Raw genomic sequence first — 14753 nt, 5'->3', positions numbered from 1 at the left:
GGGTTGGCACTAAATTTAACTGCTCTATTTTGAATGTTCTGTTTCATATTTGAGTTCTTGTGTCCGGCAATTGCCTAAGAAAATGAAAGCCACTCACTGTATGCTATATCCCCTCTGAGCCAAAAGCTGTCCATCTGAACGTGTGCTTTCCCCCCCTTGCTCCCCTGTAACCAGAGGGTTTGTCCCCCAAGGGTACACCTGGCACGTTCCCCACTTTCACAGCATACATGTTTGCTCTGGCTGAAATGGCCAGATGTTATGAAAGGCTCTATTGAAGCAGACATTCAGCTCATAAAAAAAAAAAAAAATGTCTATCTTGATAGCTTCAGCGACCAGACCATGTCATCTGATTTACATGGGACTCTCACACATAGTCCGGTGGGAAAGACTAAAGCACGGTCTGGATTTGTACATGCGATGCCAAATGTATGTCTCCGTCTCTTTTCCTGCTTGGAAATATAAACCAATTTGTAAGGAGAGTACACTACAGCTTTTTTTTTTTTTTTTGAGTGTGTGAAATAGTTGAAATATGTAAGAAGGCTGGAAAAATACGGAGCAAAAACCTTTCAGGCCAGAAAGGCAAACCCCAACACGACGGGATTGGCGGGAGGAACTGAATCGGTGAAAAGTGAGCTAAAAGATCTAAAACTGTGAGACAGAAATCTGAAATCTCATGAACAGAAATAAGATTTAAAAACTTTGTGTTTCAAAGTTTACATAGTCCCGTGCTCAAATCTGTGGCATACATCTGTATTCCACCTCCTCTTCGTCAATCCTTTGTATTGTTTTACAGCTTCTTCTTATCAGTTTTCTTCCAGGATTGACCTGTATTTAGCACCATCCATGTTTTCATTAACTCCAACTAGAATTACCTGTCCCCGCTGAAGACTATTGTCTCCACAGCATTATGCTGCTGTTGCTATGATGTTTTACAGTAGCATGGTGTAGTCAGGGTGAGTCAGACATTCACATAAAGGCCAAAATGTTTCCTATATCAGTATTTACCAAAACTGGGGTCAGGATCCCAATTGGCGTCACGAATATGGAACTCTGAGGTCCTGAGATCCTTAGAAATAAATCTAAATACCAAAAATGATGATGAGACAGCATATGCATTTTAGAAATGTTGTCAAAGTTAAATAATAAAAAAAAAACAGGATTCACAAATAAATAAAATCAAAATGTTGGTCAATAAAATTATCGTTGATGCTGATTTCATTGCCATTGAACAATGTTTTTACTTAATCTAAAAATACTCTTGTGCTTAAGAGTCAGGGTCATGACCCTCTTAAATTTTTCATTTGTGGGTCGGAAGCTGGAAAGTTTACAATCTACTTCTCTATGACTTATATCAAACTGCAAACAGGCTTTCCTTCAGTTATGTCTTTCTTTTTGCCAAATTTGAGCAGTGCTGGACTCATTTCTGTCCTCCAGACGTAACATTGAACCTATGTTGCTTCTCATATTATTGTTCTTGTCCAGCCTGTAAGTTTAGGAAACCTGGCAGGTTTGGTTGGATATTCATCCATCCATTTTGGATGGATGAACATCATCCATCTAAAATGAAAAGTCCCAAGCTTTCAAACTTTTCCAAGTTGAAAGCTTGGGACTATTTTTAAACCCAAGCTTTAAACGTCTTGAAAATGTGGTTTCTACGTTGTGATGCGGCCATTGCCATGTTTCACAAAGGGGGACGATATTTTCAGTGTATTATTCTACTCCACCTACAATACACACGTTTGCTTGTGCTAAATTCAAAGGTATCAAAGAAAAGGTGTCTGAAACCAAATGCACACCACGTTTTTTTCAATTACAAATCCTTCCAAAACAAAATCCTGTGATGTAGATTTGTTTTTTTTAACGTGACAAAGTGTGAAGAAGTTCATGGGGAATTAACCCTTTCATGCATTGTGGTCACTAGAGCGGACAGCTGTCTAATAGCCATTTTCTTGTGCTTCTTGTGGATTTTTATGTTATAAATGCATACGGATCACTGAAGTGGACACTAATGCATCATAAAATACTCTATCAACTACTGGCCATCAGCTGCAAAGCAAGAAATAATTTTTGTTAAATCCAATATGGCCGACAGAGAAAAAAGCATGCCGACCGACCCGGTTCCTCCTCCTACCGTAGACAACTCTTGCAGGTAAAAAAAAAAAAAAAAAAGTGAAATCAGATAACCACTAAAGAACAACACTACTGGTGTATTTTTCAAATAACTTTGTATTTGGAGAAAATTACAATTGAACACCTGAAAAAAATTTTTTTAAAAACATTTTACAAAATTTTTTCCCCCTTTTTTTATGCCTTAATAAAATAAAAAATAATTGAAAAAAAATCCTGATACAAAGGATAATAATTCATGCACGAAAGGGTTAATATTTTCAGCTGTACTTTTCCTCCAGTGTCATCAATTGAAAGTGTCCGAGGCCTATTGACCGACTGACTCCGAGTGTCAGAACCGAGACCTCGTGAAGCTCAAATTCACTTCCTCCCCCGCTGCTACCCCCCCCAGCCCCTCTCTCAAACGTCCACGCGCAGTGCGCGAAAAAAAAAAATTACAGCCTCCCAGTCCCCTCCCTCCCTCCCTCCCTCCACCTCCACATGTTGCTCCTGAGGAAAAGCAGCTGAGAGCCAGAGCGGACACAGCAGGCAGGCAGGCAGGCAGGCAGGCGGCGAGGACACGGGCAGTGAGTCAGAGAAGAGAGCGCAGCAAGCATCCGACTCACACAGGCAGAGCCGGGACGACATGGAGCTGGGGGCTTGCAAGCTGCTGGTGACGGTCCTCCTTGTTCTGGTACTGGACTTATTTGTTGTATTTTTCTTCAGAACATTTCCTTTGCTGTTGCTATAAGATAGCCCGTGAATCTTGTTTATATCCGAATCGCATGAGGTTTTTTGTTGTTGTTTTTTTTGTGGTGATTTTAGGGCTCTCTGTTACTTTACCCAGAGTCGTGCATGACAAAGGTTTCAGCAGATGTGTGCATATCGCATGTCTTTGAGGCTAAAAAAAAGGAGTCATTTGTATATTTACACAGTCTGCTGAAGAAGGCTCCAGAGTCGGGTTTCCTTTTCCTTGTTGCAGGAGTTTTCCATCTTCAAGGGAAAATGTACTTAGCCTCAGCTGTTGACAGGTGTCTTAAACAGAGTCCGCCTGTCACAGCTTAACACATAGCTTGGATATACAGTTCTGAACAAAAGCCTTCACTTACTTCGTATTTCTTTATATTTTGCCTCCAATGAGCCAGACTTTTCTTAAATATAGTGTTTAGAAGTGGCTGCAGTGGATAGTTCTTCAGGTTTTCTTTAGGTTTTTCTTTGGATTTTGGATTTAGGGTTAGGCCAAGAAAAACCAGTCTTCAAAGGAATCGTTGTACTGTAAGTTTGTTAAGCCACATAATATATTTTGTTTGGCTGAATGGGGTGTTAATTTGGGCTCATGTGGAACTGTGCAAAAATCTTCAGTCGGCCTTAAATCACTATTTGGATTTTCTTCCTCTTTCTTACAAAACAAGACAATTAAATCAAGGATGTTGTGGATTATTTTTGTTCCTCTTTTGTGTCGCACTTTTCAACATACTACATGTTCTATGTTTAAAAAAAATAGCCAAAATGTGATGAAAATTTTGCGAGACCTTTAGGAAGCCTAGAAAATGATAAAGGTAATAAAGCAGCTAATAAGTCCAGATTCTTGGATGGAAGATATTGGTGTAAAATTTCTTACAACAAATGCGTCGCTCTTTGATTGTTGACGTGTCATTTTAGAATAAAGCATGATGATGTAAAATCTTTGGTGTAATAATGTGGTTGCTAAATTTGTCTCGTACGTCTCGTGCATAAAAGAAAGTGACCTGAGGTCTGTCCTGGTTGTAAAGGTTCCCCTGGAGGTGTCGGAGCAACATGGCTGGTAAACGTGGCAGTAAAAAGTTTAGGCAGGCTCTAGGAGTGGCAGTCTGACGAATTTTGATTAGCAACCCTGAGGACCAAAGGGACTGCTCTGCAAAAAGTCTTGTCCTCCTTTGTTTTCATCAAGAACAATAGAAAACACAGTGAGCCAAACGACTCTTCATCTATTCCCTCCATCCTTCATCTGCTTCCCCTTCTCTCGCCTCACCGGCCTCGTCACGCCCCCGGACGAAGCTCTTCGTTTGTAATTGAGTGAAAAATTCCCTGATTGCTTTTCAAAGGAGACTTAAGGTGGTGAGGAAACGGGCTGGCCAGTGCACAGCCCGTGTTTATTTACCAAGATCCAAACATTAAAATAGTTGGCTCCCGGAGAAAGGGCCGCCGTTGCCTACATGTTTGCCTAAATGCTCTGCTGACTTTGTTTAGGTCTCGCCATCCGCCTCTGCTGTTCCTCAGGCGTCATCAGCGCTGACAAGCATTTATATCAGTCCCCACGCACTTTTTAATAATGTGAACCCCGCCACCTCACTCTGTTTCTGGAGTGCAGGGTTGTTGTTGCTACCAGGACCCAAAGAAAATAACCAGCAGACTATTATTGCGTTGTATCTGCTTTCCTCTGCGAGATCCATTTATCCTCGTAGACGAAACACAGTGGCATTCTGTTGGAATAGGAGCTCAAAGAGGTCGAAATGACTTCAACGTAAGAAATGTGCGTGAGAGCTGAAATTCAGGTTCCACATTCAGGTCAGTCAGTATAAATCATCTTAAGACCAAAGGGTGAACTCTTTTCCTTACAGATCAAGATGTGTGGCTTTATAGCTATTGTAACCTCTGTTCAGTTTAGTTATAATTAGATGATCCTCTTTATATGCAGAAATATTTTTGTAATATTGACAGATTCCATGTCCATCCGTCCGTTGTCTATACCTGCTTATTCTTGATGCCTGTTTCCAGCGGCCATTGGGCGAGAGGCGGCGTACCAACCCATCACCAGGCAGCATAGAGACGCACAGGACAAGCAACTATTCACACTCAAACCCCAAATAGAGCAGTTGAGAGCTAATCTAACACTCATGGGTTTTGGGACTGTGGGAGGAACCCAGAGAACCTGGGGAGAACCCAAGCATGCACAGGGAGAACATGCAGACGCCACGTAGAAAATCCAGGACCTCCTCGCTCGGCTCAAAAGCATTAACAACTACTAAAGACCCAGCTGATTGCAGCTGATTGCATTTATTCACTGACTTTGTAACAGTCCTTCCGCCTAAACGAGAATCGTGGACGATTTGATTGTGTCATTAATTTTGCAGCATTCCCTGATACCGACCTGGTCCAGGAGTAAATGCATGAAATTTAATGAAAACATAGAGTTAATGATCCTTTAGTAGCTTCATCTAGAAGAGAAACGTGGCTGAAGACATGAACTCCGAGCCAATTCTAAAACCCCATTCCATTAAATCGGTACACTCCAGGAAAGTGTCACAGCTAAAGAGGCTAGATGCAACTTCTATGAAGAGATTTTTTTTTTTTTTGAGAGACTGAAACTGCAGACAATGCATAATTTGAGAGTGGTTAGAGGAAACTTTATTAGTATGTTCTGGTGTCTAAAGCAGCCTAAACAGCATCTACCTCAAGGGAGCTGGTTCCACAGGAGACGCGACTGAAAGCTAAAGGATCTACCTCCCCATAATATAGATGTTGATTGTCATCAGAACTGCAAATTGGTGTTGACATCAATGAATCTCTCCAGGAAACAGACACTGAACACAGAGAAATAGTTTACAAATTTCTCTGTAAGTGGATATATATATAAATAAATAAAAGATTACAAAAAGGTTCTGCTAATGCCTCTGTCCTGGAAAGTGACTCTCCCAAACTCAGAAATACTGGACAAGGATTACTTTCTGCTGAAAAAAGTAACAAAGCCGATACAGAAAGGCGTTAGCATTAGCACTAGCACTGACATCACAGTCAACGAGTCAGTCTAGGAAAGACACTCATCTAATCCTAGATTCACTGAGCCAGGAATACCTTCTGCTGGAAACAAATGGCAGCAATCTCTCCATCGGTGGCTTCATCCTTCAAGCGACACAAATTGACAGAAAAATTTGTAAATATAGGACAAAAAACAAAAATGGCTGTGAGATTCAAACATATAGCAGCATAAACACAGCACAAATAATGGTTTACTTCAACTACTATACCCTTTATCCAAAGGAAAGTTTTCGGCCTGTTAAAAGTAGACGGCGTGTGTGTGTGTGTGTGTCACACACACTAGCGGGGAGCTAGTGATAATTAAAAGCTCTGCCTCCTATTCTTCTTGTTGGAAATCTAGGAACCACATGTTTCTAGAGTCGGAGGCACCAGCAGCACCTACCACCTCATGCTAGATTTGTGCCCTGCTCAACTGCTTTTTACGGGATTAATACCATTGGAAAATCCCCTCAGCCTTTACCATGTGGAAACATTTTAATGTGTTCCCGTGCTCCTTTTGACAGGCCGAAAACCACGACTCAGTGGCACTCTGTTTTATTCAACGTGTTCTCACCTCCTGCCTACTGAGCCGTGTTCCTGTTGGCCTAGACTTGCTCACGCCGAGTCTTTTTTCATAAATTCTTTCCAAGTGTTTCATCTGTCCACCTTGTGCACAGGCGGCCATATTCTCACGAAGCGAAAACCTCCCTGTCCTCGATAATGAAAGCAAACTACATACCCATTCGTCCAAAGCTTCACAGCTCGGCTTTTGAATAATGTAGCACCGGAGTTTCCTTCAGTAATCTTGTAAAAGAACGCCAAGAAAGTAAACGATGGTGTCATTTATATCCAACCGTAGATAATCCAGATTATTTTACAAATTCCTCCGTTTTTTTTAAAAGCACAAATGGTTAGACCAGTTAAGGGCTGTGAGCGGAAAGTTGGAACGGGAAAAGATGGATAAAACAGACGTGATCTGCTGTTTTTTGGCTGTCATTTCACATCCGAGACGTGCGCTTGTCCTCATAATATTGGTCTTGGGTGATGCTGTGGTATTCCTTACGCCACTGCCAAATACAACGCAGTGCAATTAGCAGTGAGACACAAAAGTGTGGCCTGAACTTTATAAAAAATGACTATTTTTATCATCTAAAGACTGACTTTGAATTTTTTAAGTTTTTCTTTTCAGCAGCCAACGTGATTTAACCAAATCCTTTCTTTGGGAATTATTATGACTCAACAGATTAAATATAAATTTCTAAAAAATAAAAAAAAATCTACGAGAACCTTTCTATTTTGCATCCTTCTTTTTATGAGACCGATTCTTGGATTGACATTAAAATAAATCCAGAGGAGTGATGAGGGCTTCGTTAAGGACTTTTCTTACCAGGTCCTAAGCAGCACAACAGTTTTAATTCTCGAGAAAAAAAAAGACTCTCCTCTTTATTTTCAGTGACGTTTCTGATGATTCGCTCATGCACAAACTCTTCTCTGGTGTGCAGAGCTCACGGACGGCGCGATCGGAGGAAGATCAGGACACGCTGTGGGACGCCTGGGGCTCATGGAGCGAGTGCTCCCGTACGTGTGGCGGAGGAGCCTCATACTCATTAAGACGATGCCTGAGCTCCAGGTAGGGGTGCTTCTCTTGGTTTATGCTATCCTAATCCAAATCTCTCATCCAGGGGAAAAACCTACCCCTAATCTAGGTACTTGATTCATGTGGAAGTTAAATTATTCCTCAGAGAAATGGGTAAATCGACAAGTTGACCCTATTTTGATCTTAATCTTTGTGTTTTTAATATGTTTGTGTGCATTTTTTTTGGCAACTTTCTTCATGCGACAGAGAATGGTTGAAACATCTGAAAAATAGGTAGTGACGGGGCAGCGTGAGATTATCCATTTTTGTTTTGAAATTTTAAACAAAATGCACAATGTAGCTGCTTTCATTCAAAACTGACAAGCCATTACGATTCACTGATCATGCTAATATATTGGTTATTACGTATAACAGCTTTCACTAGTGTTTCAATCCAGACACGTGCATAAAAACGGAGCGTAAGAAACCATTTGTATTGACGGTCATTTGGTCTCACTCCCAATCAGCTCCCCTACATCAAGTATTCATGACAATGATCTATTCATCAGTTTCTTTTAACAAAATTTATTAAGTAAATTTAAGTTCAGTCACAGGAAATGACACAAATTTGTAATATACAGTCATGTTGATTTTAATAGTTTTTTTTTTCTTCACATGAATTATATCATCATTTGAAAATTACATTTTGTAGTTACTCTGGGTTGGGTTGTCTGTGTTAAAATTTGATTCATGATCCGAAATGTTAAATTGTGACAAAACATCAGAAACACAAGTGATCGTTAGGGGGGCACAAACTTTTTCATACCACTGTAAAAACCTCAGGGTCCTTTAATCCTCCAGCCAAAGTCACCTGCTTGCTTTGACTTCAGACTAAGCTTTGATTAGAGTTTAACTCTGCTTGGCAATATGGGCAACTATACTGGCTTTGGTGGATGAAAGGAAAAAAGGGACATAAGGACAGACCGGGTATGTTTTCCATAGAAATGTTGTCACATTTATAGGCTTGGAAATAGCAGCGGAGTGACTTCACCGCATTCCTCCATTTTTACAGTTCCCAGAATCTATGCTAAAGGTAGCCAGTGGGTTTTGCTGCTAAAATTCACCGCTCGGGGTGTTCAGGAGGGAGCCGCCAAATGACAGGAGCAGCCAGTGAGATCATAAAACATCTCAACTGTGTAAAAGACAAATTGACAAACCAGCACAGATCGTATTTAAGGTCGCAACGGAGTTACCATATGGCTCCTAGCGCTCTCTGCACATGAGAAACGGGGCCCTGAGAAACACAAGACTGTCAAAACCTCATGCTCAAGGTGCCAGACCCCCTCTGTAGATCACGGTAAATACTGAGGTCAGGAGCTTTTTCAGGACTGCAGCTCACGATGTCTGTGACCGGCCAGCATTTTTTTTTTTGCTGCTTTTACAGCTACTGGCTGTAAAAGCAGTTGATGTGTTAAGAGGTGCTTGGGGTTTCGGCTCCTTCTGTGATTGCGTATGAGGAGCTCGACGTGCTCGCCGGGGTCCAGGTGGATCTGTTTACACACCTATGTGTCCTTTGGCAGTTGCTAGCGCTAATGGGCTTGGATCCACCCCGCTGCTGTGTGGGAATGAGGGAGCAGTAGCCTGGCCAGGGGTGGCAGATATAACAGTGTCATTAAAGAAATAGCACAAGGCCTCTTATGTGTGTCTCCGTGTGAGAGTGAGCGATTTTTGTTGGCAGCAGAGGCTGGAAATGGGCCTGTAACACCCTCTGACCAATTCCAGCTTCTTTACACACTCTCTCTCACACGCGCACACGCACGCAAGTGGCCATGCAGGCAACTTACTGCCACTGCAAAAATACCCCTGGAGGTGATTAGGACACTAATCATCTGGCCTTCATTAGGCCATTCCACGCAGCGCTCTTCATCACAGAACACCAAAGCATTGCTGGGTTACAAGAAATAAATGCGCCGTGTATTTGTCACGAGGTACACGTAGGTTAATGTTTTTTTTAATTATTTTACGTTTAATCGGCCAGAAAAATCTTTATGAGGTTAAAAATGGATGGTTTATATCCATCGTGCAGCTTGAGTGGACAAAGTTCCCGATCTCCTCGTCTACATGGGAAATGTCTGGACACTTTTCTGCTCGAAAAGCCTAAGCTTTGTTGTCAACAGGTCCCTTTGTTTACAGAAGATACTCAGTCTTTTTTTTTAATGGGGTTAATAATCTTGGGAGGATTGCAGAGAAAACACATCCCGACTAACGTAAGGGAGCGTCTTATCTGAAGTGTTGTCGATCCTGAACAGAAACCGATTGTTTGGAGCATCAGCAACCGCCAACGAGACTTCACCTGCTGGGTGGTTTAATAAAATTTAAAAGGGGCAAGCCTCTGACATTTTCATCGACCTCTCATATGTGCTCCTCTTCACTTCAGAAAAACAACAGGCATGCCTTTACCGCGATGACAGGAACTAGCAAAACGGACAAGTTGGAGCAACATCAAGCCTTGGAAAAACGGTCCAGCTCTTCATCTTGGTTTTCTCGCTAATTGGCTCTCCAGTTGTGTGCATTTATTTATAAAATACCAGACTCACATTCTGTAAAATGACCTGTTATGTAGCCCAAATATTCTGACATCAAAACCAGTGATGACACCGAGATGAACCCTGGACTTCTGGCTCTGCCTACTTCTGTTTAAACTCCACTTTGGAGATTCCAGTGCGAGAAGGAAATGAAAAGGGAAATTCGTTTTATTGCCTTTACCGTTTTTTATGTTTAGTTTATATATTCCTGGTCCCTGAGTGAGTTTCCACACTGATCTTTGCTACCTGTCTCTCATCTCTTGGTCTTTGGAAGTCTCTTGTTTGGGTTCAGGCCCTGTTTGGCTTGGCAGAGGGGACTGTCTGGATTCGTCACAGGCTCTAATGTTCTTGCCATGCCACACGCTCCACATCCACTCCCTGCAATAACACTGCAAAAAAAAAAAAAAAAAATCCCAAGTCCTTCACTCATGTGCGAGTCTCAACTCCGAGACGTTGTCTCCAATCATGATTTCTGATTAGCTAAGGAACAAAGACGGTGAAATTCCTCTTAAGTTTCCGAACTCAAAAGGAATATCGTCTAATCAGTTTCCACTGCGGTCTCGGGTGATTGGCCTATCATTGTTACCATCAGCGGTTTATCATCCCTTGACGAGAAAGGAATCCTACGTTTCAGTAAGTGGTGAGCTCAATAGTTTGGGCAGAACCACCACAGACTGGAGGGAGTCACGATCCAAAGTGCTTTAATCTGTTCAGCAGACACAGACTGCAGGACTCCACTATCCCTGCTCTCCTAATGTATGTATATTGCTGTTAATTTATGGAGCTGCGATTTGTTTATGGACTGGTACGGCAAGACCGATGGCAGCTTATTCAGAATCTTCAAAGCCGAGGTTCACTCAATGCTCTGTATTTTCATTTGGATAAGATTATCCAAAGAATAACACTCTTGTGTTTAACCCACATTTCTCTCACTGCCCACTTATTGTTTCATCATCTCCGTGTCCACACCACTTTTAGGTCACTGAGCTCTAAAACAGGTGCAGACAGTGAAAGTCTGGCCACCTGACCAAATACAAAACTGGAAAGCAGAAATTGATTGCATGATAGATAAAATACAATAATAGATTGAAAAGCATTGTGAATTTCCCTCTGAGTTAGTTTAAAGTTTTTTTGTGTTTGTCTACTACAGAACTTGTGAAGGGCAGAATATCAAATACCGCACATGCAGTAATGTGGTAAGTTCACCTCAATGTATGTATCTGCTTTTACTTTGGAAAAGGAAAAACTGAAGATTGGGAAATTGAAAATGTAAAATTTCATACACAAGTGGAGTTTGTCATCTGTGATTTTGTTGCAAAACAGACCGAGCTCACCTGAAAACATTGCTATACAGATACTTGCCTCATTATATTTATCACATAGTTTATGACCATGGTAAGCAGCTTAAAACCTTCCTCGGTGTCTCCGTTAGGACTGTCCGCCAGACGTCGGGGACTTTCGTGCTCAGCAGTGTTCAGCTCATGCAGACGTGCGACACCAGGGTCAGTTCCATGACTGGCTGCCTGTTTACAATGACCCAGAAAATCCTTGTTCGCTCAAGTGCAAAGCTAAAGGCTCGGGCTTTGTGGTGGAGCTGGCACCCAAAGTGCTGGACGGAACGCGCTGTTACACCGAGTCCTTGGACATGTGCATCAGCGGAGTCTGCCAGGTGAGAGGAAGCATCAGAGAGCTGGACTGCCTTTTTGTCCTGAAATGCTTTGGCTTACTTGTATTTATTTAGCTAAATTCCAAATTGTGGACCTGGGACTGTTGATCATGTGAAAAAGTTCAAAAGAAAGTAAAATCTGACATTGGAAATCAAGACTTTTGGTCAATTTGAGTTTAATTATTCACAAACATATATCATGTGAAGAAAATGTTACAAATGTTCTCATGTTGGACCCAACCAGGTGTATTTATTTCCTGTTACTTTTTGTATATTATGGATATAATAGCCAGTGCATTCAGTTGCTTCCACTGATTTTCTTTTCCTTTATTATACACAGATATCTAGTGGGTTACATAATCTATTACGGAGTAGGTATTCTGCAATGTTTTGCTCTCAAAAACATGTTTGCTTTTCATAACTGGTCTATTGAAAAGCTTTATCAAAGCTACAGTCGCAAGCTTTACTGGTTTAGTTTCATTATTTCTTTTAACAAGTCTTTTACTACATACTGTGGTTCAATTATAAATATTTTCAGAGCTTCAAATGTTTAGATTGCATTTACCATTTTCTTCCACAGTCCTGATTATGGACGTCCCAAACAATCTTTGTAGATTTATTGGAGAAATTAGCTTATTTTTGACACTAGACTAGCATCCAAAAGTCTTTGCACGACAGTCCGTGCAGACATGCCTGCTGCCATTCCCAAGCAACTGGTAACAACACAACGCCTTTGTTAAATCACCTTCAGGAGGCGGTCTTTCCACTTCCTGAACTTTCTTGGCTACCCAGAAACTTTCTTTTCAGCAACTAAACTCTTTGCACTCTTCAACTCCTTGAGGTTCTTGCTGACTTGATAAATGGTTGGCTGGGGCATAACGTCACAAACAGCTATATCCTTGTTTCTGAAGCGACAATGGGAGGGTGTGTTTCTTCTTAGGTGACTATGGTTCATTTCAATCATCGCTTCCATTCGAAGCATATTTATTCCTCCAAAATGTCAAAGTGAACCCAAAATAAAAAAAACGTGTGATCACGTGAAAAAAAAAAAAAAAAAAGGAGCTAAGTCAGGTGAAGTGATAATTTGAGCTTGTAGTAAGCTACTGCTTTCTTAAACAACCAATCGATTTTTCATGCACGGATTTTCACTGCGGTTCAAAAGGCATCGGATTACACTGCATTCAAGTACATGATCTTAAAAAGGAAGAAATCCAAGAAGACTAATGCACAGAAGGCTGAGTTACATCATATGCCATCTGTTTTAAACATGAATACCCAATGAGAATAATTTGAAAGATGTGGCTTTTGACCGACCATCCAGGAAATGGTTTACAATACTTTTTTTTTTTCTTTTCTCGGTCGAATGAATGAAGTAACATCTTGCAGTGCTGCTCGTGTGCATGGGCGCACAGTCTGGTGGTGCGCTGTTTTACAATGCTTAGAAACACAGAGTGGTTTTGGTTTTGAGTTACTGACAGAAATGGTGAAAAACTCCATCAATCAACAACGCCTGCTTGTGGATGTTGAGAAATAATAAAAATATTTTTGAAAAAGCAGAGAACATGATAAAATTTAATGAGATGCAAATTACCTTTGATGATATCGCAGTGAAGCAAAGATTAGATATAAATATTCATCACACCGAGGGGTTTGTTTGGATTGTTTCATGAGACTTACAAAGTTTAAAAAAAAAAGAAAAAAGAACGCTTTCCTTGGGAGTTTCTCCAAAGGGTTTTGTTCTGAATTCATTACATTGTTTCTTGAGAAAGATGCGACACAACAGCTCACTAAGTGATTTACTGGACACTTTATTGTCCTCCTGAGACGTTTTCAACTGAACTTGATGCTGTCGCAGCTGCTGCCTCAAATAAACATCCACAAAAGTAGTGATGAGATGAAGAAGCTCCTTCAGCAGCAATAAGCTGAAGAAGTCGTTTCCTGTGTTAGCTTCCCTTCCCTTCCCTCTTGTGATTAAAAGGACATTTTGCCCCTCTCTTCTTTACAAAGCCACTTCAGTTTATTGAAGTTTCCAGACACTCTTGAATATTTTAAAATCCCACAAAGGCGTTGCAGTCAGGTTGAGGCCAGTCTAACATCTTATTGTCTTTTTCGGTTACGTTGTAAATCAGATTATTTTGCCTTACCTAACACAATACAACCAAATCATCACTTCTGTTACCCAGTCAGTCCTTTAGGACATCAAGATGTTTCTGTCTGTTTCCGTGCTGCAGATCGTTGGCTGTGATCATGAACTGGGCAGCACTGCGAAGGAAGATAACTGCGGCATCTGCAATGGAGACGGCTCGTCCTGCAGGCTGGTGCGAGGCCATTACAAGTCCCAGCATACTTCAGGGAACAGTAAATATGCTTGATTCTTGCTTTTTCTCTAATAAGCAAGTTACTTTTGTTTTTTTCCTATAAAAAATAAAACTTAGGCGTAGTTCAAACTTAAACGAATATTGTTAAAAACGTCCACAGGCGAGTTTTTCACAAACAGAGTTGCTCTCAGAAAAGCAGATGGTTTTTGGGAAGTTTTTCAGTGTTACTTTTGTTTTGTTTTTTTTGCCCAAAATCAGTTAGAAAAATCTGACACAAACAGCAGCTTTCCCTTAAAACGGATTAGTTCAAGGAACGCTTAAAAGCTGTTAAATTCAATGCGACCGCTACACAATTCTCTGCTTTTCCACTCATATATGAATAATATTACCTTCAAATTCAACAATAAATCATCTTTGCATCAACTGATGTTTTTGCTGAATTAGCTCCACTTGCCTTTGGTATAGAATCGTATTTATTTTGCACTTTGTTTAAAAAGAATTTAACATATTTTTTTACATTTATACGTGTGTTTGTTTATATTTCTTAAACCAATTTTTTTTTATCTGTCTCTCTCAAGCTGAGGACACTGTGGTCGTCGTTCCCTATCAGAGCCGTCATGTCCGTCTGGTCCTGAAAGGCCCGGATCACTTGTGTAAGTCCTGGTAGGTCTGGGGTCCCCTTCCATCCAAACTACCCAAACTACCCAACAGTTTTTAGATTTATG

General features: G+C 40.9%; 1 protein-coding gene across 6 annotated transcripts in view; it reads left to right on the top strand.

The window, feature by feature from the left end:
- adamtsl3 (ADAMTS-like 3) overlaps nucleotides 1-14753 on the top strand; it is a 126764-nt gene that overhangs the window by 86084 nt on the left and 25927 nt on the right. For 4 of the 6 annotated variants that reach the window (XM_081598904.1, XM_008435860.3, XM_008435859.3 and 1 more), the window contains 5 exons: nucleotides 7386-7513; nucleotides 11195-11240; nucleotides 11477-11713; nucleotides 13942-14068; nucleotides 14607-14681. In XM_081598904.1, coding sequence (XP_081455030.1) covers nucleotides 7386-7513; nucleotides 11195-11240; nucleotides 11477-11713; nucleotides 13942-14068; nucleotides 14607-14681 — 613 coding nt within the window. Of the gene's footprint in view, nucleotides 1-2622; nucleotides 2801-7385; nucleotides 7514-11194; nucleotides 11241-11476; nucleotides 11714-13941; nucleotides 14069-14606; nucleotides 14692-14753 lie in introns of those variants that run through there. The other 2 variants (XM_081598905.1, XM_081598906.1) reach the window with 2 other exon arrangements.

The sequence above is a fragment of the Poecilia reticulata genome, chromosome 18, assembly GCF_904066995.2.
Source record: "Poecilia reticulata chromosome 18, P_reticulata-male-v2, whole genome shotgun sequence".
Classification (NCBI taxonomy): domain Eukaryota; kingdom Metazoa; phylum Chordata; class Actinopteri; order Cyprinodontiformes; family Poeciliidae; genus Poecilia; species Poecilia reticulata.
This window is presented reverse-complemented; position numbering and strand designations above follow the sequence as displayed.